The sequence below is a fragment of the Grampus griseus genome, assembly GCF_964374135.1.
Source record: "Grampus griseus genome assembly, chromosome: 2".
Lineage (NCBI taxonomy): Eukaryota > Metazoa > Chordata > Mammalia > Artiodactyla > Delphinidae > Grampus > Grampus griseus.
Genome location: NC_139018.1, coordinates 26,644,489 through 26,668,862, shown reverse-complemented (window position 1 = coordinate 26,668,862; position 24,374 = coordinate 26,644,489). Strand labels below are relative to the sequence as shown.

At 48.5% G+C, this 24,374-nt stretch overlaps 1 protein-coding gene across 1 annotated transcript in view; it reads left to right on the top strand.

The window, feature by feature from the left end:
* IFT43 (intraflagellar transport 43) overlaps positions 1–23,387 on the top strand; it is an 87,907-nt gene extending 64,520 nt beyond the window's left edge. Inside the window, exons 5-9 of the mRNA XM_082649077.1 lie at positions 150–196; positions 22,053–22,125; positions 22,376–22,451; positions 22,969–23,031; positions 23,163–23,387. Coding sequence (XP_082505203.1) covers positions 150–196; positions 22,053–22,125; positions 22,376–22,451; positions 22,969–23,031; positions 23,163–23,285 — 382 coding nt within the window. The 3' untranslated portion in view covers positions 23,286–23,387. The remainder of the gene's footprint in view (positions 1–149; positions 197–22,052; positions 22,126–22,375; positions 22,452–22,968; positions 23,032–23,162) is intronic.
* The last annotated feature ends 987 nt before the right edge of the window (positions 23,388–24,374 follow it).

The window sequence follows — 24,374 nt, the reverse complement described above, 5'->3', positions numbered from 1 at the left end:
CGTACGTGGCAGACCAGCTGCCAAATCAAGTCTGACCAAGTTGGTGGAGGGGGTGGGTCCAGAAGCATTTTCATCTGGGAGAAAGAATGGAAGCAATGACAATATAGGGTTTTCACTTTCTGCTTTCCTTTCCTTCTTTTTGGGAGCAGTCACCGCCTCAGACAGCAGAGCCTGGATGGATCAGATGATGGAGGAGGTAAGATGTCCTTGGGGAAGTCAGAAGGGCTTCCAGACACGTCCCAGAGCATTTCCTGAGCTACAGTTAAGGCGCCATTTGCTGCAGGCTTACTGGAAACATCCCCTGTGGCCTCATGCTAGCCTTTTGTTTTGCATCTCTGCGCCTTGCTAAGTGCTCCTGCCCCTGCCTAGAATACCCCACCTTCTTCTTTATCCACTAATCCTCCTTGTCCTTCAAAACTCAGCTGGAAGCATCACCTCCTCTGAAATGTCTTCCCTTCCATCCCAGCCTTTCTCTGAGTCTGATGTTCTTTCTCTGCGCCGGCAACCTCCTGGGCAAACTTCCATTGTAACACACCACCATGGCAATAATAGCTAATACTTATCAGGTGTTTATTATATCTCAGGCACTGTCCCACCACTTTATAGATGTTAAAGCGTTTCATTTCACAACAACCCTATGAGGCAGTATTATTATTATCCCCATTTTATAGTTAAGGAGACTAAAGTACAGAGAAGTTAAGTTGCCCATGGTCACTGAGCTAAGTGATTATCACACTTCAATTCTTTATTGGCTTGATTGTTCTTCCAGCCAGGCTCTAAGCTCCTTGATAGTGGACACTGTGTCTTATTTATCTTTGCATCTCTCATGCACGACACACAGTAGCCAGTTAAAGGCTGACATTGTAAATGAGGGAGAAACAGCACTTACATGTCCAGCAGCCATGTCACAGCTGAAACCTGTGTTCAGAAACTCAAGAGAAAAGGTAAAGTTTGTGTGTACTTTTACAAGAAACCTACTAGAGTGGAGGTTATCTTCAAGACCTAAATGATCAAAGCCTCTTTTTGAACCCACATATTTACCATTTCCACACTATTCCTTTGTGCAGAATTCAATTTCCATCTTGTATCATTTCCCTTGTGCCTGAAGCGCTTCATTTAACATCTTTTTTGTAGAGCAGGTCCTCTGGCAACAAATTGTCTCAGCCTTGTTTGTCGGAAAATGTCTTTACTTTTCACCAGATACAGAAGTCTGGGCTGGCAACTCTGTTTTTCCTTTGAGCATTTTAGATACTTAGTTCATTGTCCGCTAGCTTGCACTGTGTCTGAGGAGAGCTCAGTGGTCCTCCTTACGTTTGTTCCCCTGTATGCAGTATATCTTCTTCTCCTGCTTTTAAGACTTATTTCTCCTTATTTGTATTCTCAGCAGTTCGGTTGTGATGGGCCTTGTTGTGCTTTACTCTGTGTTTATCCTACTTGAACTTCTTGAGTCTGTGCATTTATGGTTTTCATCAGATACAGATAATTGTAGCCATTGTTTCTTTTCTTTTTTTTAAATTGAAATATAGTTGATGTACAACACTATGCTGGATCAGGTGTACTATGTACTGATTTGACATTTGCATACATTAATGAAATGATCTTCATGATAAATCTATCTGTCCCCATACAAGTTATTACAGTTTTATTGACCATATTCCTTATGCTGTCTGTATATTACTTCCCTGTGGCTTATTTATTTTATAACTGGAAGTTTGTACCTCTTAATCCTCTTTCCCTATTTCACCTCACCCACCCCTGCTCTGGCAATCACCTGTTTATTCTCTGTATCTGTGAGCCAGTTTTTGTTTTGTGTTTGTTTTGGTGTTTAAATTCTGCACATAAGTGAGATCATATGGTATTTGTCTTCCTCTGTCTGACTTATTTCGCTTAGCATAATACCCTCCGGGTCCATCCATGTTTTCACAAACGGCAAGATTTCCTTTTTTAATGGCTGAGTAATATTCCACTGTGTATATATATATATATATACCGTATCTTTCTTATCCATTCATCTACTGATGAACACCTAGGTGGCTTCTCAAATTCCAGCTGCCTTAGCCCCCTAAACTTTGACCTCTGTCTCCTCAGCTCAGCCAGACCTCCCTCCCCATGCTCCACTTGGGGTTCCCCACCCCTGTGCCAGTGTCCAGGAAGCATCTCAGGCAGAAGCCAGGGTGACTGCAGGGCCCACTTCATTTGTTTCCCTTCCCTTGGGGATCACAGTTCTGTGCTACCTCTTGTCCACTGTGTGAAAACAGTTGTATCTTATATTTTTTCCAGTTTGCTAATCGTTTATAGCCGGAAGGCAGGTCTGGTAACAGTTATTCTCTCATGGCGAGAAGTGGAGTCCCAAAGCCTTCTATTAAATAACCTTTGCTTGCAACTACAGAGTGGAGGAGAGAATTAAATCTGTGGAACGTGGATGGTTCTCTTGCCTTAGCTGCCTCACAGGATTAGGGCGAGGGTCATACAGGACAATCGTGAAATACTCTGGGATGGTGGTTAAAATACAGATTCCCAGGCCACCCACAAAACAGAAGCTGGAGTTGGGGCCCAGGGATCTGCATTAATTTAAGTAAGCTCCCTGGATAAATATTTTGCACATTGAAGTTTGACAACCCTGCTGTAGTGCCTCCAAAGCCAGGATTGAAGACTGGAGGGGGAGTTGTGTGCAAGAGTACTTCTGCCTCATCTCCTGCCAAAGGGGTTTGAAGGTAGAAAGGGAGTCTCTGGAGGTCAGGAATTCAGCCTGCACTCTAGGAGTTAGTAAGAGCTCCTGGGCCCGCTGCTCCCATCGTTCTTCAGCACTTCCCTTTTCCATTATCTCTTATTGACAAGCTCATTTCTTTTTGCCAGATATTCCTCCTTAGCTCTGCTCACTGAATTCCTCTCAGCTGCCAAACTTCTCCACCCACTAATAATTCCCAGCGGCCCTGTTCAGCAAGGTATCCTGCACTTCTTTTGCCAGAGTCTGCTTTCCCAGATGTGTTCCTAGGATGTCCTCTGCCAGTGCTACACTGGCAGCTGTGATGCTCAGTGATTGGTGGCTACTGCCACCCTTTGGGTTGGCCTGTCCTCACAAACGCTCTGTTGCTTCAGCCATTGGTTGCATAGGGCAGCAGGGCAACCACCCAGGAGGATGTTCCCTGGACTCAAGGAGGCAGGTCCCTGCCAGACATGAACAGAGCTGTTTGGTGGTTAAGGCACAGCGTGCTTGGAAATTGTGATGCTGATGAATCTGAGATGCTCATTCAATTCATGGTCTACAGAAGGTTTATTCAACTGGGACTTTTCTCCACACCTCTCCCCACCCCACCTTGGACCTCTTTCCAGCTCCCCTCAAAGGACCTCTGAAATCCCACCTTCTCCATTTTTTTTCAGTGTGTGAACATGCTCCATTTCAAGGAGTACCTGTTAAATATTACAGCAAAACCCTCTGAATACTGAAGTTTACACACATCACAAATGCATTATTAGAAGGTTGTGCTGGCCGCCCTTGTGACATCATCACGTTAGAATCAAATTGTTGCAGGGGTTGTTTTTGTAAATTTATTTATTTATTTGTTTATTTTTGGCTGTGTCGGGTCTTCATTGCTACGCACGGGCTTTCTCTAGTTGTGGCGAGCAACGGCTGCTCTTCGTTGCGGTGCGCGGGCTTCTCATTGCGGTGGCTTCTCTTGTTGCAGAGCACAGGCTCTAGGTGCGCGGACTTCAGTAGTTGCAGCACGTGTGCTCAGTAGCTGTGGCCTGCGGGCTCTAGAGCGCAGGCTCCGTAGTTGTGGTGCACGGGCTTAGTTGCTCTGCGGCATGTGGGATCTTCCCAGACCAGGGATCAAACCCGTGTCCCTTGCATTGGCAGGAGGATTCTTAACCACTGCGCCACCAGGGAAGTCCCAAATTGATGAAGTTTTAAGCAACTCTATAGGCCACCTTGTCCAAACCTGCCATTTGACGTGTTAAGAGATCGAGCTTTACAGATTATTATACAGAATCTCAGGACTCAAAGGGAAGCTCTGATCTTCTGACTCTCAAGGGAACAAACACTCTGCTGTCATACTGTGGTGTCCACCAGCATCACTGCCATCACCAGTATTACCAAACATTTACCGCGTTGTGTAGTACTTCTTTTTTCTCATTTAATTCACAAAACAAATCTATGGGAAAGTTCCTTTAAATCAGTTTTATTGAGTTCTAATTTGCATACAGTAGACTGCATCCATTCAAAGTACACAGTGTGAATTTTTATACATGTATATACCCAGTTAAATCTCCACCACCATAAATATACAAGACATTTCCATCACCCCCAGAAGTTTCTCATGCCCCTTGCCAGTCCACCCTTTCTCTGCCCCTCCAGGCAGCTATGATCTGTTTTTTTGTCAAGATAGAGTGGTTTGTAGTTTCTAGAATTTTATACACATTGGATCATATGTATGTACGCCTCTGTGTTTGGCTTTTTCCGCTCACTGGAATGATTCTGAGATGCATCCAGCTGGTTGCATGTATCATTACCCTGTTCATTTTTATTGCTAATATATGGACATAGCACATTTTGGTTATCTAGTCACCTGTTAAAGGACATTTCAGTTGTTCGTTATCCCCATTTTAAAGATGAGCAGACTAAGGCAAAGAAAGGTAACCTTGCCAAAAGTCACACAGCTAGTAAATGACAACATCAGGATTTGGAAGGCAGCTGTGCTCACCACTCCATTACTAACGCAGCATAGCTCAGCACTGGGCTTTGAACGCAGGTCTTGGCTCCAGAGTCCTTGCTCTTGGCCTCTGAGCTGTAACAATGGTACGACCCTCCACTGTGCTGGCATCTCCTTGCACAGGTTGGTTGTGTCAATGTCAGTGCCCAGATGTGTAAGATAGAGTGCTGGCATTACTGATGGGATGCTTAATACAATTTCATTAAGGAAGGGGAGAAGAAAGATACTGTTTTCAGAGAATACCCCTACTATTCTTTTCCCCTTCACAAACTTGGAATGTGAAATTTGTGAATTGGCCTTAATTTTGGCTCCAGAGGTTTGACGCATAAAACCCTTTCTTGTCAGAGTGCACTTGATGTTACCTTCTAGGAGGTATGCCTCTTCCCTGGCATAAATCTGTTTTCCATGCAGTTATGCCTGAGTCCTGTAGTGGAAAATCAGTTCATATGTTCCACTTCACACTCGACTTAGTCCATTTCACTGTATGTGAATGTTTAGAATCCATTATGCAATAGGAATCATATGTTACATATAACTAGTTTCTAGAATTATCTTTGCTCAGGGAATTACTTGGTTGGCTAGTTAAGGCTGCTCCTTTGAACTTAGAATAACCAGTGGGTGGGGAGACTCCACGAAATGATTGCCCTGAACCATCCATGGACGCTCATTCAGCAGTGACATTAAACAGATCTCTGGGCACCTGTGAGGGAACCTGCTGGTTCCCTTAATAAAATCACATCCAGTTCCTTGAGGTCATCAGTGAGGAGTATTCTCACCTGGGAAGAGACTGCTCGTCTTCTGGTACTCGGTGGGGGTGGGCAGTTGACGAGTCGTCTCAAAGGAGAAGATGAATCTCCAGGAACAGAGATGAGAAGCCACGGTCCAGGGCCTCCTCCCAGCGCCTTGGAGGTGAGTTCCACTGAGGAGAGCCAAGGGGTCTTCATGCAGCGCCTCCTGTGGCTCGTGCTGCTCCCATGCCGACGGTGATGAGTGAGACAGCCCGTGCCCTCCAGGATTCTCTGACCTAGTGAGAAATGCCCGCTCTTCTTTCCTCCTCTTCTGTTTTCGTTTTGTTTTGTTTGTGGTACGTGGGCCTCTCACTGTTGTGGCCTCTCCCGTTGCAGAGCACAGGCTCCGGACGCGCAGGCTCAGCGGCCATGGCTCACGGGCCCAGCCGCTCCGCGGCACGTGGAATCTTCCCAGACCGGGACACGAACCCGCGTCCCCTGCATTGGCAGGCAGACTCTCAACCACTGCGCCACCAGGGAAGCCTATCTTTCCTCCTCTTCTTTTATAGAAGACTTTGAGAAGCCATGTCTCTCGAGATATATTTCTCAGCATTCAGCCTCCCTGGATCACTCTTGATACATGGTGGTGCTTCTTCCCTGGGGAAGAAGCCGAGGGAGAGAAGAGAAGCACTTCCTCCCATCCATTGACCCCTCAGGCTTCCGAGGGAAGAGAACAGAAAAACAGAAGAAGGAAGGAGCTGTTGAGATCGGGTGTGTTTTTTGAACGAGAAGCAAAGAGTGAGTGCCGTGTAGGGGTGGTTTGGGGGATCTGTTGGTTAACCGGAATGTATTGGCAGCGGGACTGTTTGCAAGACCAAGGCATGCTGAGCTCAAATGTTTTTAGGGGCCAGGCAGGTAATATAAACACTTGAAACAGCAGAAGTGTTCAACTGTAAAGAATGGTGGGGCCTGTGGTGAGCTTGGAGGGGAGATGGCATGACCTGAAAGTTTTCAAATTCAGATTTCAAAAAATGACAGAATTTTAAAATATCACTTTATGAACAGGACAAAATGCATCTGCAAGTTGGATTAGGGCTTTGGGAAGGGATTTGCAAATCCTTCCTAAGACATTGGAGGGCTCTCCTCTAGGGGAACACAGGACTTTGTTGGGGAGACAAAACATGAAAGATGGAAAGCATTACAAGGGTTAAATAGCTTAGACAGCAGTGTACTGGGTGACAAAGGTAGCAAGTAGTTGTTGCTATATTGGTGATTTATGTTATTAAGGGCTCTCGTGAGGTCAGAAGAGGAAGTGATCCCTGTAGGCTGAGGGCCCTTCAGGAAGAAGGAAGAACTTGCCTGGGTCCTAAAGGCTGGATAGGATTAGGTTAGGCAGAGAAACACGTGCACAGCCTTCCAAGATAAGTTGCCTGGCATGAGGAGCGACTCCACGTTGAGGATGAATAAGGGGTTCATTCACCATAACCAGGAGGGAAGCTGCTTCTGCAGAGTTAAGCCCTGATTCTGGTCCATTCTCAACTACAGATAGTCAACATCCCCACATAAACTGCCTTTCATGAAGGTTAAAGATTGCCAGTCATCTAATTTGCTGATTCTAGGTAGATTTGCTCACAGCTAGAGCTGACACCGTGCTTCGGGGAAGTTGGGATTCGTGGTTCTGGAGAACAGCTAAGAATAATGGACAGCCAGAGCCCCCGAATGACCTCAGGGTCCCAAAATTGTAGGATGGCAAAACAGATCTTTCCTTTAGTGGCTTAATTATCCATTCCTATTCTTGGAATCAAGTTTCTAGTTTGCCCTAGGCCTTCAGACTTCTTCTGTCATGGAAGGTTGTATGTTAGAGAAAGAACATTGGATCTGGAATAGGAGTGAACCCAGTCTCTACAGGCGACAGTGGGCAAGTCATTCATTCACTCATTCCTTTAACCACCATTTGTTGAATACCTGCTATGTGTGATGCTTGGAGCTGGGCACTGGGAACATGATGGTGTACAAACCATTCTTAGTCCTTGCCCTCATACAGCTTACAGTCTAGTCGGGGATATGGGGACTAATCAAATAGTCACACACTAAATAAGTAAGGACAAATTGCAGTTGAGTCCACTGAGGGAAGAGTCTGGAGTGCCATGAGGGAGAATGACGTGGAGACCTGTTTGGGGTTGGGAACTGAGGGAGGGCCACTCTGAAGAAGTGACTTTCAAACTTCGACTTGAAGGAAGAGTAGAAGTTGCCAGCAGGGACTTCCCTGGCGGTCCAGTGGTTAAGACTTCGTGCTCCCAATCCAGGGGGCAACAGGTTTGATCCCTGGTCGGGGAACTAAGATCCCGCGTGCCACGTGGCATGGCCAAAAATAAATAAAAAATTGCTTGCCAGCGAAAGGAGTGTGGAGGCTGGGGGTTGGGAAGACCCTGGTAGAGGAGACAGGAGGCACAAAGTCCTGTCATCTCTCTGACGCCAGAAGTGTTTCCAGGCCTGTTTGGTCTCTTCCGGCTCTAAAATCCAGCTCTCAGAAAGTGAACCCTGGATGGAAAGTGAAACTTCAAAAGGGGCACTGAGAGGCACACAAATGGGAGAAAAGAAATTCTTTGTCTTTAAAAAAGGTAAACAGTATTCAGATTGAGATCATCTCTTAAAACACAATTAGATGTGGACTCAACTTTCAAAAAGTTTATCTCTGAGGTAAAGTCAAGTTAAGATAGAACTTGTGAGCCCCCCAAATAATGGCTTTAAAAAAGTGGAAAGCCTCTGAAAACAGGAGCTTAAAAAAAAGGATTAGCTCTTTCTTGCCTATAACCATCGCATCTTGGTGTAACCCAGGACTGCGGGTGGAATTATAACTCCCTCTTCCTGGCATCTCCCAGTGCCTCTGGGGCATGCCACTTCCCCACTGGAGAGGGCTGTGCTCTTTGCATCCTGGGGTCCAGGTGTGACAGAATCGAATACCTTAAAACCTTAGGAGTGATAAATCCTATGGCCAACCCAAAAGTGTGAAATTCCTAAAGGACAGACTGAGTTGAGCCACTTCTAGCCAGGGGCAATTGGGAACTTAATTCTGCAAGTATAGCAATCTGGATGATCTGAGAGCTCCAAATTTAAGGGTAATTGCTCAATTTTCTATCCATGTCAACAGGGAAAATAGGTAAAAGTGGCTGAACACAGCCAAGCAATGAGGCTGGATGAGATGTGAGATGCTAGACTGTCAGTGGAATTAGAAAAATGCTATATGTAGTGGGATATCGCTTTGTCGCCCCTCTCCCCGTTCATCTCTGTCTCCGGGCTTTCTAACTCTCTTTTGGGCTCTTTCTCATTGCCTGCTTAATCCTTCCACCCTATCCTTCATCCGTTCTCCTGCAAGCAGCAGTCACTATTGGCCCAAGCAGTTTTAATGTGGAGAAAGAGAAAGTGGAAAGAATTCTTTAAGTGCAGATAAATTGGAACCCTGATATCTCAATTCTTTTCTCTTGCTTAGTATGAATGTTCCGTTATGTTGGCATTCCCTTCCTTAAGCTTACTGCAGCACACTGGATTTATTAGGTAGTACCCAAACCTAGTTCCTTTGCCTCCCTCTCTGTGCCTTGTTAAGCTTCATTCTGTTTATAGGATACTGGGTATGAAATTTGAAAAAGAAGTCCTTCTTATAGGAAATGGTATTGATAATCAATGTTTGTAAGTGTTTACCAAGAGCCAGGCCCTGTGCTGCTTTACCTGCAATATTTCAGTTAATCCTCACAACATTTCTATGAAGAGACACTGTGATCATCGCCCTTTTACAGAAGAAGAAATTGAAGTTTTGTGATGTTTAGTAGCTCACAGAGGTCACATGGCTAGTAAGCAATGATGTGCTGGGAAATATTTAACAACCAGCTCTCTGGGGGAGAAAAAGTCCTCATTGGTAGAGTTTGCCGATTTCTGTGGTGTAAATGCTCCCATGAGGGCTGTTTTCAAGCTCCCAGCATGACATCAGTGACCACAGAACTGGGAAGAGATGGACAGTAGCACACCAGTATGTTTCCATCATACAGGTACATTGGATGTAAATAATTTCAAGAGCATAGGCAAAGTAAAATGTAGTAAAATTTAGGAAGTGGTGAGTTTTGAGTATTACCTTTGTTTTTAATATAATTTATTTAATTATAAGGATGTATAATTTAATCTTTAATAATGTTTATGTTTAACAACCTGCATGCGAAATTCCTAAAATTTTTAGCCAGCATGAGCTGCTCCAGGACATCACTGCTAGTAAGTGACGGAGCTGGAGTTGGGACATGGCCTTTGTGACTCATGATCACCTGTTCTCACCACCTTCGTCTTTGCTCTCAAAGTGTTAGGTTCGTTTCTCAAGCCTGCTTATCCCTGAAGCTTGCCTCCACTCATATTCCCACTGCCCTGCTGAAGATTTGTTATCCTTTCCTGATTCTCAGATTAACCTGCTGGCCCCTGTCCTCAGCTCTGCTGATCCTTTCCCCGTGAAGTCTTGGCAGCAACATCCAGGCTGAGCAGAGAAAAGCCAGAGAGACTAGGTCTTTAGGGCTCTGCAACACGAAGCAGAATCTTCAGGTTGGACCACGCCTCTCCTTCATGTTATGTTTTCTTTTCTATCAAATCCATTGGGATTGCTTTTAGATAATGAATTCTCTTCTGGGTCCTTTGGAGAGGAGAGCCTATTTTAAGGGGAGAGGAAGGAGTGTCACTGGGCTTGTGCAGGTGTCAGGGTGAGTAGTGGGGAGTATGGGAAGTTTGGAAGAACAGAGACCCCGCAGGGCACTTCCTGGGCTGTGGCGGGCTATGGCTGGAGCTCTCTCACCAGCGCAGTGCTCTGAGACACAGCTGAGGGAACAAACTGACATCACAGAGACTTGGGACACTCAAAAGACTGCATGGAACGTCAAAGAGCCCCAGCCAGGGGTGTTGGATCATGGTGCCAATACTGAGCTGAGATCATCATGGGCCACAGGTGGACTCAGTGCAGGTTCATTTTAGTATAGAAAATAAACTTTCTGCAAAGTGATTCTCTAAACAAAAGACTTGGTGCGCTTTACCTGTAGGCCATGTCTGTGGCTGGGACATTTGGAAAGACTTCCATAGGCAAATATGACAGTCAGGTGTTTTTGGGTTTTTTTTATCACTAGGTATATGGGAATGGACAGCCTAGAAATAAGGATGTCGTAGAGATAGAAGGCACCTCATTTTGGTGATGAGGAAACTTGGGACAAAAGTTGACAAGTAACTGCACATGGTCAGCAAATCAGGGGCAGATCTGGGACCCAGGTTTCCTGCTCCTAATCAGGTGGACCCTCTAGTACAGCTCTGTGGACCAGGAATCTGGGTTCAGTTCTTCCTTGATAGACAGTTAAGGCCACATTCCTGGCAGCAAAAGAAAAATGAACTCTAGTAGATGTAGACTCTTGGGGCCCCAAGGGCAACTTCTTTACTCCCCAGTGTGGGTTTGGCCCCAGAGTGAGTGAGATGCCAGAGGAGTTACAGGGGACTTGCCAGAAGTTTCTTTAATGAAGCAAGAAAAGTTGTTTTGACTTGCTGTTGTTTTCTGCAGGAGGTAATTCAGGGTCCCATTCACCTACCGTGGGACAAGCATACACCATCGTGGAGTAGGTATCTAAGAGCTGATGGGATGGAATGGCTTAGCTCAGCACACATAGTAGAGACTGGTTTGGCTGCGCTCTTCTTGCCTCTTGCAGAGGCAGAGAGTCAGGGGAGCTTCTGCAAATGGAGTTAAGCTTGGAGCACATTTTGGTTGTTCTGCTTTGTCACCTCAGTTGTTCCGTACCTCGCCCTGGTCCAGCTGCAAAGCACAGCCCAGAGCGTTGACCAGACCTCCTGCTCTGCTGGCAGAGCTGGAACAGAGTGCTCTAGGCCCCTAGTGGGCCCCTACAATCTCTGGGTCACACCAGCCTTTCAAGCGTTCCGTCACAAACAGCTCTGCCCGAAACGTGGTTGACAGCGACCTCTCTGGGACTCCATTTTCTTTGTTCACGTGAGCAGCTTACTGGGATGTCCCCGTCTGAAGAGGAAGAGTGGGGAGCATGACACAGACGTCCTGCACCACGCATGCACGCGCATCGTAAAGGAAGCAGGTTGTATTAACCTTCCTCCAGGAACACAGAGAAAGCTCTGTCAGCATTCCATCGTGCTGTAGTCGGTTTGGAGGAATGTGGTCAATAGTAAATCATCCAACATTAAGCACTGACAAAAGTAAAGAGAGTTAAATCTCCCTGAAATAGTTGTAGAGATCTGGGTATTTATTCCGTAACTCCTTGGATTCTGTCCCTGTTGAATATGGAAGACGGGATCAGGGTAGGACAAAGCCAATCCCGTTTAGTTTCGTGAGATGGTCCTAGATGTGATGGTGAGCTCTGGTCCAGCTTTGGGGAGAGGCACAGGTACTTCTCCGCACAGCTGTGAAACGAGTGGTGGATGAGGGCAGAGAGGAGATGAGGCCATATTGATGAGAACCATTGCCCAGGGACATCTTAGACTCAGATTTTTATGTGACTAGAAGGAGAGGCTCAGTGCTTTAGGATATCTGTTTCAAGTGACGGGGACTGTATAGAGAAAAGGCATGGCGTTCTCTGCCACACACAAAAAAAAGACAGGTGGATTTGTGGGTTGCTCCAAATAGTCTTTGTAACCCAAACCACAGCAAGCTGTGGCCTGGGGACTGTGCTCTCCAAGCAAACGGCCGTGATGCCTCGCTCATCTTGAAGTCTGACGGTCAGATAGTGCTTAGGTGAGACAGGAAGGGACAGGCGTGATTGTTCATCTGAAGTTGGACTCAGTGCATCACTTAGACCTCAATTGAAGTCTTTCCTTCCAACACACGGGGATTAGTTTCTAAAGAAGAACCCGAGATAACAAAGCCTAGGTATAGCAGAAATCCAGGGGAGCGGTGACAGGGGACCCTCTTACCCTAGCGAGAGACGAACTTGATATGGCCAACTGGTAGGTCTTCCTTTCCAGCTTCAGGTCCTCCCAGCTTTCTAAAAATGCCCAGATGTTTGGTGTGTGCATGTGTGTACTCGCCTATATATATACACACACGCGAGGGGACACATACTGGGAATGTGATTCCTGAGTGCATAAGTGTGGTTGATGGACTGGGTTTACCTAAAAGACCCTTTAAGAGGAAGCTCTTGAAAGATGATTACAGAATTGAGACACCATCATTTAAAAGTGCCCGAGGCAAATGCCTTTGAAAATTGCTGCAGCGGAGGGACAGAGAAAGAACCCGGCAGCCCTTGATTGTTGCCCCGTTCCCTCAGGACCCGTCCCCCCCTCCCCCTCTGTTTCTCATCTGATGAGAGAGAGAGCAGCAGTAAGACTCCTCATCTATCTTATGAAAATCCGATTGGGAATGGCTGTGATCAAAACCAGCTGGCTGTCACCGGCAGTGGCCTTGCGAGGAGGGAACCGCTCAGAAGCATTCTGTATGTGGCGGAGTCACGGCTGGCACTGATCAAAGGAGCATTTTTGTAATAAATATATATAAGGAAAAAATACAAAACCTAAGGATTTAGAATAAAAGCAGGGTAGTTTGTCTTGTTTTTTTCAGCGTAACACGGAGAGGATGAAATAGAATCAGATATGCCTGGTTTCTAACACAGAAGCCAGGCATATCTGGCGGCTCTGAGAAGGTGCTCTCTGTCACATTAATACCATATCACTGATCTTGGGCCTTATTGAAGAGAGTGGAGAGTTCCTCACTTTCTATTCCTTCCAGCCACTTCATTCCTCGTCACCTTTGAAGTCGCTTACCACCCCTCGTCCTTAACACATCTCTACGGATCAAAGCTGGAACTGCCACGAAGCTCCCAGAGAGCTCTTGGGGTGGCAGGGAGCATCCCTGTTCATTGTTCTTCTTTTCCTTCAACTGTTGGTAACCACTGTGCGATTGTTCCCTAGAGACCACTCCAGTGCGTGACACCAGGGTCCTCCCAGTGTCAGGCTCCTGGGCTGAACAGGATCCTTCCCTATGGAGAACCCCTGTTGGGCCGTGCTTGCCTCCCATGAGCACTGCCTTTGAATTGCTCCAAAGGGTCAGTCCTGGCTGACGACCCTTTGCGCGGTCAATACTGACTCTTCCACAGCCCCTGGTGGACTGCGTGGGGTGATGAGGCAAATCACATTCTAGGGGATTGCATTCATGCTCCTTCCGGAGAGTGCCACCACCCCTCTGTGGGTAATATGCTGAGGCCGGGCCTGCACGCCCGCAGTAGACCGCGAGCTAAGTCACCACTCAGCACAGCCTCCTGTCTGCCCACCACCCAGCCGGCACCACACCCCCTGAGGCCCGGCTTGTCTCAGAAATGGACTCAGTCCAAGCCCTCCCGTCCAGCCCGTCGTCAGCCAGGAGAGTGGCCACGGCGTGGGTGGCTGGGAGGAACAACCGGCTCTTTCGATGTTCTTCCTGAGGTCGGGGATCTCTTTCCCCAGCAGCAGGAGGAGGGGGTGGGTTTGGCAGGAGCATGGAGACATCTCAACGTACGGGACATAGATAAACCGCCCCCCACCCAAGCCAGCGCCTCAGGACGGACATCTTCCTGCCCCTGTCATTCGCTTCCTCAGGGACCTGCTTGGGCACCTTTTGCTCGTGATCAGTCCTGTTTCTCGGTCCCTGCAGTGGACCTTCTGGCCAGCAGCATCACAGTTTTCAGACTCTTCTCCCATGGCTGCCTCACTCCTCCCCTCCCAGTGACCTGGCCGGATCAGGTGAAATCACCGGGGATCGGTCCTCATAAAGCAGACCCGCCAGGGACCTGCAGATGCATTTTTGCCCCGGAACCCCCGTGCGTCCGGGGAGTGCAGGGGCCCAGGAGCTCCTCTGAGACCGTCCCTTTCCCTTGTTCCTTCGGGTGTTGGAAGCCTGTTGCCTACCACTTTCCCCTTTTCTTCTCCCTTTAAAAAAATTCTCCATTTTTTCACTTAGAAAAAAAAATTATTTATACGATTGAGATCCACTAATTAAAGCCATTTTCTGGTATTTGGTTACTGGAGTGTTTGATGTCTCTCTGACAAGACCATGAAATGCATGGAGTGTCCACAGGGACAGAATTTGCTGAACACGGCTCTTTGTAAATGAGGGGACACAGTGTCGCAGCAGCTCATGAATATGAAACGCCCATGATGCCACCTCAGTGGACTTGGGAACACAGATGAATCCTGTCATGTGCTAAATGAGACCAATTTCTTTCATTTAACTTCATCTTCAATCAGACCTTCTTCCATTTGCCTGTTTAAAATTCCCCATACGTGATGCAGAAGGTAACAGCATTCAGTAAAACAAAGTTTTGCAGCTGCAGAGAAAAATTATAATGATCTCAGGTGTAAAGTTGCAATCTCCTGGAAACATGGACATTCTTTCCTTTCGCTCACGAGCTCTGCTGAGAGTCTGTTGACTTTGAGTGCAACATTGGGGGTTGTCTGGACTGCTCTTCTCGGGGTGTCCCTCCACAGCGTGTCCAGGTCCCTTTCGGGTGGGTTACTGAATGTGGCTGTGAATTATGCAGGGTGGACGTGAGCCCTCAGCAGCCCACGGGTGCTCTGTTGTGGCCAGGGCAGTGGGCGGGGGAACAGCTCTGGGAAAAGATGGTGTGGGTCCGCATGGGGCCTCTGCCGTGGGGGGCACAGTTAGTGGGTGAAGCGAGAGGGGCAGGCCAGCCCCTGGTATCGTTTACTAAGGCATCAAGGTCAGAAAGTGCTGGAGTTAGAAGAGACTTTATGTAGCTCTCTAGAAACCCTTCTGGCCACGACCAGAAAATTCCATTCAGAAATCCCCAACCAAGAAAATCAGCAAAGAGTAGAACCTAAAAGGGACACAGAGAGGAGGGGTTCCCTGCCTGAGCCATCTTTGCCTGGGTGGGACCGAGGGCCGGATCAGGGTGCCTCCTTCGTTCTCTCCTTCCTCTGCGCCAGGGAAAGAGCCTGAGTAATGCTCAGGGTGTACTCATTACAAGCGGAGCCTGATCTAAGAAATCACTTTCTGTTCTTGTACCAAAACAAGCCAACAACAGCTAGATGTGAAGGCAGGCTATCATGAAATACGTTGCAGAGATCTGGGGCCAGGGTCTCTGCAGGAGGCAGGCAGGCTTCTTGCTGTCGAGCCACAGGGGCAGAAAAGGATCCCTCTGGGACTTCCCTGGGTACTTAGCATTTTAGTGTGCGGGTGTGATGGTATTACGGGCAACGTGTGCATTTCAGGGCAAGTGGCAGCTTCTCGCATCTTTGAAACCAGTTGTAATTGATCCTACTGGTGTTCCCACATGTTTCTATTATTTATTTCTATTACTTATTTAAGCACCGCTCATTTATTTCTGTGGTTTCATCTGGTAGTTGGTTTGTTGGTAGATCTGTTGGCAGGCTAGTATGATGGTATCTTGATGAGTTTTCCATTTGGCAACCTCTCTCTTTGGAATTAGCTCTTACTGCTGTTGCTGTTCATTAACAAGCCTTTACTGGGGGGTTCCCAGAAGGTGGCATGATGGAGTGGGGCACGCTAGAGATCAAGAGGAAGCCCAGGGTGAAGAGCAGTGTGACCCAGCCTCAGGATGGAAGCCCAGCAGTCCATATGGACCCAATTTGGATGACCCTTCCTCTGTAACTTTGTCCCCACTCCTCCATTGTTTCTTGTATATGCACAGGCCCTTCCCAGGAGGCCTTGCAGCTCTCAAGTGAGGCAAAGCCTCTGTTGTGATGTCATCAAATCCAGGATGTATCTAAGGATTGCTCTTGGTGGTTCTTGCGAAATGAATCCTGCCTAGGCAACTTTGGGACTCAGTAACACTTATACTATAATTAGAATGATATAGAGAAGATGGACATGGCCCATCCATGTGTGTGACTTGCAGATTTGAGGGGCATTTATTGATCCAGTTCCGTTCAGTTGTCCTTTAGTTTGCCCATCTTTGGGAATGCAGAAGTGACTGGGACGTGGTCTTCACCCTCCACTAGTTCAGCATCTAGGAGGCAGGCCGAGGGCAAATTTCACTTGCTCTACCTACAGCAAAGTAATCAGGTCCATCCTGTGTCCTTGAATATAAAGCATTGTGGAAAGGTAGAGTAGGAAGCTCTGAATTCTGCCTGTTGGGTTCCAAGATGATTCACAAAGGAAGGGATGTGCATTTTCCTTATTCTGCTCATTTATCATCATTTTTTTAATGTATAGACCCTCCCTTTGCAACTTTTCCAAGCTGGGTCCATCTTGGTTTGCTCCTAATATGCCTCCAAAGAGATCTTGCCTATAGCAGGCACCCAGGCGTCTCCTGGCCGGTTGATGCAGGTCCTTCCTCACCTGGCACCTGACGCCCTCTCTCCTGCTTCGCCCCGAGCTGCTCTCTCCTGGGCCCTGCACGCCAGCCACGCCACCCTTTTAGCGAGTTCCTCCTCACCTCCTAGCGCCTTTGTGCACGTTGTCCCCTGCCTGGCTTAGTCCTGGTTATCCTTCAGTGGCCCTGTCCTAGTTCAGAGACCTTCCCTAACTCGACACTCCACCCCCCCCAAAATCCTGAATTAGATCCTCTCTGGACTGAATTAAGGGCATTATGCAGCATCCATTCGATAGAAAACTAGATGGTCATTTAAAAGAATAAGATGCACGTGTACATTGAAAAGGACAGATAAAAGTAAGTCGCAGGACTTCCCTGGAGGTCCAGGGGTTAAGACTCCATGCTTCCGCTGCAGGGGGCATGGGTTCAATCCCTGGTCGGGAAACTAAAATCCCGCATGCCGCATGGCACAGCCAAAAAATAATTTTAAAAAAAAGAAAAGTTGGGGCTTCCCTGGTGGCGCAGTGGTTGAGAGTCCGCCTGCCGATGCAGGGGACACGGGTTCGTGACCCGGTTCGGGAGGATCCCACATGCCGCGGAGCGGCTGGGCCCGTGAGCCATGGCCACTGAGCCTGTGCGTCCGGAGCCTGTGCTCCGCAACGGGAGAGGCCACAACAGTGAGAGACCCGCGTACCGCAAAAAAAAAAAAAAAAAAGTTGTAAAACAATGGATACGTAACATGATGCCATTTGCAAACATTTTAAAAGGACATATGTGCTGTGTATGCAGAAATTCTTTTCAGTAAACATATATGAGAAATGGTTAATAGTGATCACCTCTAGGGAGATGGCTGGGATTCATATAAGGAAAGGACATTTTTCATCTTAAACTTGTCTATAGCATTTGAATTTATTACCACATATGATATTACTTTTGCCATTAAAAATAAAACATTAGGTCTCCCTGTTATTTTGGTCTCAGAGTCCAGTTAGCTCCCTTCACAGTGTGTGTTTTCATTTACAGGCAGCACATTTATTTGTGTTTATTGCTATCTCCCACTACACTGGTGCTGCAGGAAGACAGGGCCCATGTCAGGTTTATCTGCTGTTGTTACTGGCACCTCCTAGCACGGTGCCTTTCACAGAGGGGCTGCTCCGTTCATCCCTTCAAGGATGAATGGATAAACGAATGAACAAGTGAACAAATGCAGTTTCCCCACAGTGTGGCTAATTGGGCAACACGTGGGATACAAGCAGGTGAAAGGCAAGTGAGATGGCTGACATGAGAGGCTGGGAGCAAATGCAAAGAGCAGGGAAGGCCCGTTTTGTTAAGGAGTCTGAGCTGGGCAAGAGCAGCGGGTAACTGGTCAGCAGGGGGCGCTGTCTGGGGGAGCTGAAACGAAGGATGAGGGCACCCGCTGCTGCGGCACTGACGTCTCAGCCCTTTTGCCTCGCCGGCCCTTTTCCTGGGGCCGTTCGAGGCGTCCGTTCCCCTCCTTCTCCACGCAGCCACCGGGTCTCCAGTGTCGGTCCATTTTTCTCTCTGCACCATTTGGCCTTGTTGTAGGGAAGTAGCCAGTCGGCCATATGGTGAGGGAGAGACTTCCCTTAGTTACGGTTATTGGGAGACAGAGAAACACCGAGAACAGAGGACACTCGGTCGCAGGCAAAACGAAAGCTGTCCCAACTATAGGCGGTTGTCTCACCTCTCCACTAGTAGAGGCGTCTTTGAAGTCACTGGACCTTTGCAAAGAAAGCCTCTGGGCAGGGGTGGGGACAGCCTTTTTGGGAGGGGTGCAGTTGAACTGGAGCTGGAAGCCTGCCCTGTCCATTCTTAATGACTCACTTCACGCAAGCTACTTCATCTTGCTGAGCCTCAGTGTTCTCATCTGGAAGATGGTGACAACTGGGCAGGATTAAATGAGAAAATGAGGGTAGAGCCATATAGTTTCTCTCCATGCTCAATGTTTTATCTGTTAAACGAATAAGAATAATATAGAATATTTATTACTTACTAAGCATAATGCTTGATATTTTAGATGATCGCATGTAATACAGCAACCCTGTGAGGTGGGTGTAGTTATGTTCCCCGTTTTACAGCTGAAGAAACTGAGGCACAGAGAGGATGAAGCCTCACAGCTAGTACACAGGGGAGCCAGACTTCGAATGCTTCCAGTGCCTGCACTCTTAGCCACTGGACAGGAGTCTTACCCATATGCTTAAGTAACCCATTGTTTCTGTTAATGTTCTTATTATCAGCAGCATCGAAGAAAATGAAACTAAAGTTAACATAATTATTGAATTTTTTTAAATAGTGGCTGCTTTTCAATAGTCCTAGAGCATACTTCTTTGTTCCTCTTACTGTCTCTATTAAAATTGTTGCTTTTGAATGTTAAGCTTGACACCCTGAATCAGACACTAGGTCACTGGTTCAGGCTTGCAGGTCAAGTAGCCGTCACTGATTACAGGCAGGGCCGGATCATTCCATGCAGGTAATTTTGTGAAGAAGCGGATTGATTTCTCAAGCCTGTTTTCTTTTTCTAGCTTGGGTCATCCTGCATGTGTGTGTATGAGAGAGAGGGGTGGGCGGAAGGGAAGAGAGAAAGAGGACAGAAACTCCTGGGAACACGTTACATATATCCATAAGCAAGCACTTGTCTGTGATTGTAAATCAGAAACTGTAAAATTAGGAAGTTCTTTGAAGTTTGCCCGAAACCTGCTCCACGGCCACCTGTTCCACTGGGGCCGGCAGTTGGATGGCCAGGCTCTGCGGCGATGGCTCAAGCTGTCACTGCACCGGAACGCTCCAGCCTGCCTTGGCCTGGCTGTCATCGCTGGCTTGGTCCCGCTCAGGCAGTTCACCGGTTTCTGTTGGACACCAGGCTTCCAATTAGAGAGAAGTCCCACTGTGTGGCCAGCCCCGCCAGTGCCGCTCTGAGCGGCCCCTTTGCCAAGGCCCGAGCTGACCTCCGCTCTGTCACAGATGGGCCAGCCCCACGCTCCTTCGTGCGCATTTGGAGGAGGGGGGTGGGGACAAACAGGGAAGCCACGGGGACTCAGAGTGGATAGTGGGCAGAAGTGCAGCTCCTCAGAGCTGGGAGAAGCTGGGCAGAGTTGACAGGACCCAAATGCTGACATTGCAGAGCAAGAGGGGACTTGGGGAAGACCCCGTCCTGAGCCCTGAGCACAGCAGGGAGCATTTTCTTACCAACTTCTGAATATTCATCTCAGGCTGGGCCTCACACCGAGGAGAGCCAGGAGCAGCTAACTGCCTCACGCCGGACCTGTCACACTGCTGATGGCGCATGGCACGGCCAGCTTCCGCCCTGCCCCACTGCGGGGCCCGTGCAGTCCTGCCAGCCTAGGAGCCCTCTCGGCCTGGACTCAGGGACGGTGCCATCGGCAGCCCTCACATGGACTGTATTCTTCACTCGGAGTGAACAGGGACGAGCAAGCTGAATTTCTGTTAGCATAAGAAATAGAAAATTAGAGAACTCCGTCTCTAATTCTCATCTAAGCTCTGCACTGTGTCTTTCTAGATAGAGGACTTGCTGAATGTGATTCATTATTTCGGGGCTGGTGTATGTGTCTTCTTTATTTCCCTATCAGCATTTTCTTTTTATTTTCATCCCTTTAATCACTCTCTTTCTCTGCCTGTCTCTTTCTCTCTGTCTTATTTTCTCTGTCTCCGTCTCTCCCTTGCATGCTTTCTGTCTCTCTTTCCAGGTACGGCATCTGTAACCCCTCCATTGGAAGCAATAATAAAGACGCCAGGCTGGGAACTGACATTTATATACTCGGGCTTAGCTTGACGGGAACCATCGCAAAGTCTAAATAATGAATAGCCTGAAAGTGGCAAGGGTCTTCCTAGCTGTTCTTGGAATGATTCTGCATCTCTTAAAAAAAAAAATTTTTTTTTTTTTTTTAATTTAGTCCATGGAAGCAAAAACGAAGGGTGGGGGCTTCCCTGGTGGCGCAGTGGCTGAGAGTCCGCCTGCCAATGCAGGGGACACGGGTTCGTGCCTCAGTCCGGGAAGATCCCACATGCCGCGGAGCGGCTGGGCCCGTGAGCCATGGCCGCTGAGCCTACGCGTCCGGAGCCTGTGCTCCGCAACTGGAGAGGCCACAACAGTGAGAGGCCCGCGTACTGCAAAAAAAACCAAAACAAACAAACAAAAAAAAACGAAGGGTGTCTTCACTGCTCTCTCCTCTCTGGAATTTTTCCTCCTTTTAATATTTGCCGTTGGTTTGGGAATTCCAGGACTGTCTCTCCCTGCTTGGCCTTTTTTTCTGCCCCATCTCTTTTTTTCTCTGTGCAGACTGGTTAAAACAAAGAAAGCCCCTCTACCAGTCAGTGATACTCACTGAGAGAAGGCAGTACTTCTTTAAGGTGTTAGGTTGTCCCCAGGAGAAGATGGACGATTTTTCTGCTATAATAAGCAAGTTTCCACAATTAAGTGATGTGCTGTCTCTCTGTTTCTCCACTTGCATGACTTTGTTAGATTGACAAAGGGAATGGCCTCATGTCTCTTCCTATGTTTGTATGTCTGTCTCATGTGGAGAGTTCAGAGGAGGAGAATCTCCAAGAGACAGCAAGGGAAGTGTCATCTTTAGAGTCAGTGTTGTTTATTATATTAGACCCGGTAAGTGGAGACTCTGATCCTGGACACACTGCTGGGAAGCCAGGTCACATCATTAGGCGTAAAGTGACCTTCAGATACAGGCTCAGGCCTTGCAAAGACTAGGACGAGCTGATACAGGTGTGAACCTTGGTCATGAGGAGGTGCACTCATCCACGAGGTGACATCCACCTCGTGACACTACGCTTTCCCACTTCCTCTGTCTCTGACCACGCCAGGTTCATTCAGCTCCTCTTTTCTTTTCTCTCCTCTAATAAAAACACTTCCCCAAGTGCTGTCTGGGACTTTCTTCTCATTTCTTTATATTTCTCCTTAGAGAGCCACGCCAGTGGCTTCTAACCTGGAGCAAACGTCAGGATCACCCAAGAAATCTTAGGGAAAAATACAGACGCCTGAGCCCCACCCCACTAGGAGATTCTAGTCCAGCAGGTTCTGGGGTAAAGCCTGAGATTTGGGAATTGTTGAAGTTCTACCTTTGATTCCCATGCACACCTCTACTTCAGTTCCACAGCCCTAGACTGGGGTGCTAGAGGCCAGAGACCATTGTGTCCATTCTACCCAAAGCCTGTAGCCCTAACTGTGGCCGGCACGTTGAAGGTGGTAAGTAGCCAGTGGAGAAGCAGGCAAGATCCCCCATTCGTGCTGCTGACATTTTTGGCTTCTCCTCTCATTGCAGATATTCCTGTTATTCCGGACCTGGAAGAAGTACAGGAGGAAGACTTTGTTTTGCAGGTGGCGGCCCCTCCCAGGTATGTTAAATTAATATGAAGTTGGCAGGAGGCAGGGACCATGCCACACACCATCTCCAGTGGTGCTGCCCCCCAGGGGAGATCCAGATGTCTCTGGATGGGCTCCATCCCAGGGTTCCCATTTTATTAGACGTTTTCTCCCCATTTTGGTCCTTCCCAGCTGCCTACGAGGCTCTGGGTTGGTGGCCCGGCAGCACTCCTGGCACTGGTTCTGCCTGTGGTTCCTCCTCACATTCCGTCTTTCCTGCAGCATCCAGGTCAACCGGGTGATGACCTACCGTGACCTGGATAATGACCTCATGAAGTACGCAGCCTTTCAGACCTTGGTGAGTGAGGCAGCTTCTGTGTAGAGGAGCAGGCTCCAGGCAGCATCCGTAGGGAGTTCTCAGTTTCTCCAAAGCCTTACAGCCTCTCCTCCGTGGGTCTCTGAGGCTGCCGGGCAACAGTCCCTTTGCCAGAGACATCATCCTCGGGTATTACAGCATCCCTGGACCCAACATATTCCAGCGTTCCCAGGGCCAGTCTCCTTCCTGCTTCCCTGGCTGCCCGCGTGGCATCAGTAGATATGCTGCTGTCATGCCTGCCATCCTGGTATTGACCTTCCCCCAAGGAGTGCCCAACCTGTAGGACATCATGGTGTTCCCTCAGTTCTCAGTGGCATTGGGGTCCACCCACAGTTTTGCTCTTTCACAAGGCATTTGCAATTTCGCAAGGCATTCTGGATTTGGGAAGTTCCGCCACACTCAACCTGGCCCCCCTCTCTTTGCCAGAGGTCGTTGTCCGAAGGCCTCCGAGGTGCACAGCCTGCCTTTTTTTTCTTTTTTTTTCCCTGCCCATTCACAGGATGGAGAGATCGACCTGAAGCTCCTCACCAAAGTCCTGGCGCCGGAGCATGAGGTTCGAGAGGTACGTAGCGGCGGCAGTGCCTGCCCCTCATTCCCGGGAACAGCTGGCTCCGAGGCTGGCCTCAGCAGGAGGCTGGCTGTGACCGAGGGGACGGCGTCCCCCAGCTCACCCCGCGATGCCTGTCTCGGCAGGATGACGTCAGCTGGGACTGGGACCGTCTGTACACTGAGGTGTCCTCAGAGCTCCTCAGCGAGTGGGACGTGCTACAGACGGACAAGGAGGACCCCGTGGGACAGCAGCCCTCGCACACCTGAGCCCGGGGGTCGCTCTCCCTGCACGCGGTCACCTCTGCTTTGGACTCGAGACACAGGCCATAAACCTAAAACTAAAGAAGCTTGCAAGCAGCTCAGAATTTTTATGTGGACTATTTTGTAATAAAAATATCTATTTTCAGTAGACCGCATTGGATCGTTCGACTGTAAGAAATTGCTTTTTTCTGTAGCCCTCTCTTCCGTTTCTTTCCAGCACTCCCTTGGAAAGATTCGTCAAGAGTGAAGGAGGGCATGTCTCCCCATCGTTGAAGCTTGGGAGGGAAAGCTAGATTCAGGGGGAGAAGCGGTGGTGCTCCTGGAAGCCGTTCGGTTCACAGAAGCCACAGCAGCTCCCCGGAGCATTTACCTGTGAGCACCTGGACGCAGGGATACGGGAGGTGGCATGCAGCTGCCTGCTGGGGTCCTGGGGAGGGCCTGGCCACATGCCTTTCTCACTTTGGACGGTCAGTTATGTTGGTGAAGTTGCACTGTCTCCTTCGAGCTTTCAGTGGGTGCGATCAGATGACCCACTGCCCACGTCAGTGGGTGGCTCTTCTAACAGCACGCCCCTTTCCCCCCTCTTCCTGCAACCCATGCCTGGGGCTTCCAAAGCACATGTTTCCTTTCTGCCACAGGTTCCCAGGGCCTTGTTTCTGGTTCTTATTAGCAGGGGCCAGCTCAGCAGCCCTGAGACGTCCACGGAAACACTCTCTCAGGGAGCCTGGGTCTCCGCTGACCTTTCAGAGGTGTAGCTGTTTGTCTCCGTTGCTCCCCCCAAGCATCATCACTGCCAGTTTCCAAAATGTGCCAAGATCTGGAGCAGAGCCCAGTCCTTTTTCTAAACAGAGACATCTTTTGTTTTTGTTTTTCTCTTAACTCCCCAAGACATCTCATCTGAGGGCAGGACGTCTCCCCGCCCACCTCTCCTAGATGCCACTCTGGGTCAGGCCTACGCAGTCTGGCGGCAACTAACCAAGCCCCACTCCTGGCCGTGGGGAGTGCTGAGTGCTGAATGCTGCTCTCACCCTGCCTGGAAAGCCCTTCATTAAAATTCAGAAAAACAAAGAGGCTCAACACTTCAGAAACACACTG